Raw genomic sequence first — 3,252 nt, forward strand, 5'->3', positions numbered from 1 at the left:
ATTTTAGTAGAGACAGAGTTTCACCATATTGGCCAGGCTGGTCTCGAACTCCTTACCTCAAGGGGTCCGCCCGCCTCAGCCTCCCAAAGTGTTGGGATTACAGGCGTGAGCCACCGCGCCCTGCCAGATTAGGTTCTGATTTTGGGCGGGGGAGATGGATCAGTCAGTGGCTGGGTAAAACAGTTTTATTGTTTCTTGTTAAAAATAAGAGTAATACATGCTTATGGCAAAAAATACGGAAAAGAAGAGCACAAATAAATAGGAAATCCGCAATCGCAGAACCCACACAAAACTACTCTTAACATTTTGATGTGACCAAACTCACACACAAATGTGTGCACACACATGGAATCATGTTATATGTTAGTATCTAGCCTGCTTTATTCAGTTTAGACATTGTTGGCAGCTTCATTTCATCATCATTTTTTTTTTTTTTGAGACAGAGTTTCATTCTTGTTGCCCAGGCTGGAGTGCAATGGCACGGTCTTGGCTCAGCACAACCTCTGCCTCCTAGGTTCAAGTGATTCTCCTGCCTCAGCCTCCCGAGTAGCTAGGATTATAGGCACCCGCCACCATACCTGGCTATTTTTTTTTGTATTTTTAGTAGAGATGGAGTTTTGCCATGTTGGCCACATTGGTCTCAAACTCCTGACCTCAGGTGATCCACCCACATTGGTCTCCTAAAGTGCTGGGATTACAGACATGAGCTACCATGCCTGGCCCATTTCATCATCATTTTAAGTGGCTACAAAGTATTCAACTGTATGGAAGTACCATGATCTATTTAGCCAATTTCCTAGGTGTTTCCACTTTTTAAAATTTTTCTTGGCCACAGTTACTTATCCTTGTGCCTGAATCTTTGGGCACATTCACCATTATTTCCTTAGGCTAAATTCCAAGCTAGGCAAGTGCTGGGTCAGTGGGTATGCATGCTTTCAGTTTTGATACATACTGCCACATTGCCTTCCAGAAAGTTGTTCTTAAACACCAATGCAGAGTTGAGTCAATAGTGCAGGAGTGTGCAGATGCCTCACCAACTTGCCAGTTCTGGATCTGATATGTTTTTTGATTTATTGCATTCATTTATCAGAAGAGCTTTCTCAAAAGCAAAATATGAAATAACAAGTCTTGCTTTACATTAAAGTAATGTCACTGCTATATATTTGCAAGGAAATTCTTAAAAGTGACTTGGATATGATTTTTTTCATTCTTGTAGATAGTACAAAAGAAAATAACTTCACAAATTTATAATTAGCATTTGCAGCTTGGGTCATTAAGTTTAGTATTAGGGGGCAGGATTTGGTGTCATCTGTGAACTAATGCCCGAGGAAAAGGTGTAACACCTTTATTTCATAGGTGACATCAACTCCAGATACGCAAGGGAAAAGCACAGGAAGGAATCCTTTTTTGTCTAATGGGTCTCTTTTCTCTTAAAACAGGAAAGATGCAAAGAATAATGAAGTGTCCTTTTCTCAAATTAAGTAAGTCTCTCAAATTATGAGCTTTATTTTAAATCCTCCAATCTGTTCAGTGACTATCTATCAATAATTTTTGATGGAACTTGCTGTCATTTTTCCTGATTGGCACATTTTGACCATGATCATCTGGAAGTTTTTGCTAACTCTGTTTTCTGCAAGGAATCTATGTTTTATTAGTCTCCTGAAGCTAGCTTCCTTGACATGTTCTACTCTTCTACCAATAAATACGTATTTTTTGATTTAAAAAAGTCATATGGTTATCAGGATCCAGGGGAGAGAAGCACTTACTTAAAGTCACAAAACCAATTATTTACAAAGTAGGGTCCAGAAATCAGATTTCCTGGTTCATATTTTAGTGTTTTGTGAATAATAGTACTCTGATCCCCTCTTGCCAAATTATACCCTGGGTTTTGTTGTTTTGGGAAGATTGTTTACTGTCATCTCTAGAGTATGAATGAGTCTTTCTAATTGCTTATTTTTTTCTTTCCCTTTCTATCATGAAGACCTAAAAAGTGAGTATTCTCTTTATTTTTTTTTTAATAACTTGTACTTTTCTATTGAACATGGACTTCATTGAATGTAAAAAATCCTGATAAGTTTTGTTTTCTTAGATCTAAGTTAATCCGAGTGGAGAATTTTGAGGCCTACTTCAAGAAGCAGCAAGCCGACTCCAACTGTGGGTTCGCAGAGGAATATGAAGTACGTTGCTGTAAATACTGTGTTTTTAATTGTGTCAGGTTCTAACCCAAGCTGGGGTCCGAGGGGAGTTGGTGGACGGGTGGCAGGTAGCTGAAGGACTTGAGGGACTGTAGGCAGTTGGGACATGGCTTTATTCTCTCTCCTACAGAGTCAGCAGTGCAGTTATATTGCTCACAGGTAATAGTGGCTCAAAGCCAGGTATGAACTCACCCAAACAGGTTACATTAAATGGCTATATAACCTCAGGGTTGTGCACCTGCGCTCCAAACCTGTTGTGTCATACTGTCCTGGATGTCTACCTTGGACTACTCCTGACTGAAGCACAGCCACTTTCCTTAGAAATTGGCTTGTTTTTCCTGAAAGTTAGAAAACTGTTAACAGAAACTAGGAATTCAAGTCAGGGAACTATTAGCCACAATACTTAGGAAACTATATGAGCTGGAAAGAAACCAAATGGGCATGGAGAGGTCTGGGGCTTGATGACAGTGTGGCCTAGGGTGGCTTGTGAGGCTCACATGAAGCCCTGCACGAGGACTTTCTTGGCCAGTGTCTGCCTTTCAGTTCCCTCTGCTGTGCTCCAACCAGCCTAGGAACTAGCCCTGCTCAGAGTGTCCATGCACACTCGTCCTCATGTGCTGCCCTGTCCAGCATCTCTGCCTTTGCTCTCTTGAAATCCTGCTCAGCACTCAGCACAGTGCACATGCTGCCTCCTCCATGGGCTTTCTGGGATCCCATTAGGAGAACTTGAGTTCTGTGTACTCACACTGCTTTGTTTCCCCTGTTGCTTGTTATCAATATTCAGCATTTCTTTAATTCTGCCTTGTTGTAATGTTAGTTTTTTCTGTGTACAGTACACCTCTCCTCCAGGTTGCAACTGCTTGAAGGCAGTTTTCCCTATATTTTAACCTTTGTATTAGTTTTCTAGGCTGCCATAAAAAAGCCCCACAAACTGGGAGGTTGAAAACAACAGAAATTTACTGTCTAGAGGCCACAATCCCAAATTAAGGTGTGGGCAGGGCCACACTCCCTCCTAAGCCTCTGGGCAGCATCCTTCATTGCCTCTGCAGCTTCTGGG

General features: G+C 41.4%; 1 protein-coding gene across 1 annotated transcript in view; it reads left to right on the forward strand.

Moving 5' to 3' along the window:
* PTPRJ (protein tyrosine phosphatase, receptor type, J) overlaps window positions 1-3,252 on the forward strand; it is a 71,427-nt gene that overhangs the window by 46,281 nt on the left and 21,894 nt on the right. Inside the window, exons 17-19 of the mRNA XM_011989842.1 lie at window positions 1,440-1,481; window positions 1,982-1,990; window positions 2,090-2,177. Coding sequence (XP_011845232.1) covers window positions 1,440-1,481; window positions 1,982-1,990; window positions 2,090-2,177 — 139 coding nt within the window. The remainder of the gene's footprint in view (window positions 1-1,439; window positions 1,482-1,981; window positions 1,991-2,089; window positions 2,178-3,252) is intronic.

The sequence above is a fragment of the Mandrillus leucophaeus genome, unplaced genomic scaffold (assembly GCF_000951045.1).
Source record: "Mandrillus leucophaeus isolate KB7577 unplaced genomic scaffold, Mleu.le_1.0 Scaffold1099, whole genome shotgun sequence".
In the NCBI taxonomy this organism is placed as follows: domain Eukaryota; kingdom Metazoa; phylum Chordata; class Mammalia; order Primates; family Cercopithecidae; genus Mandrillus; species Mandrillus leucophaeus.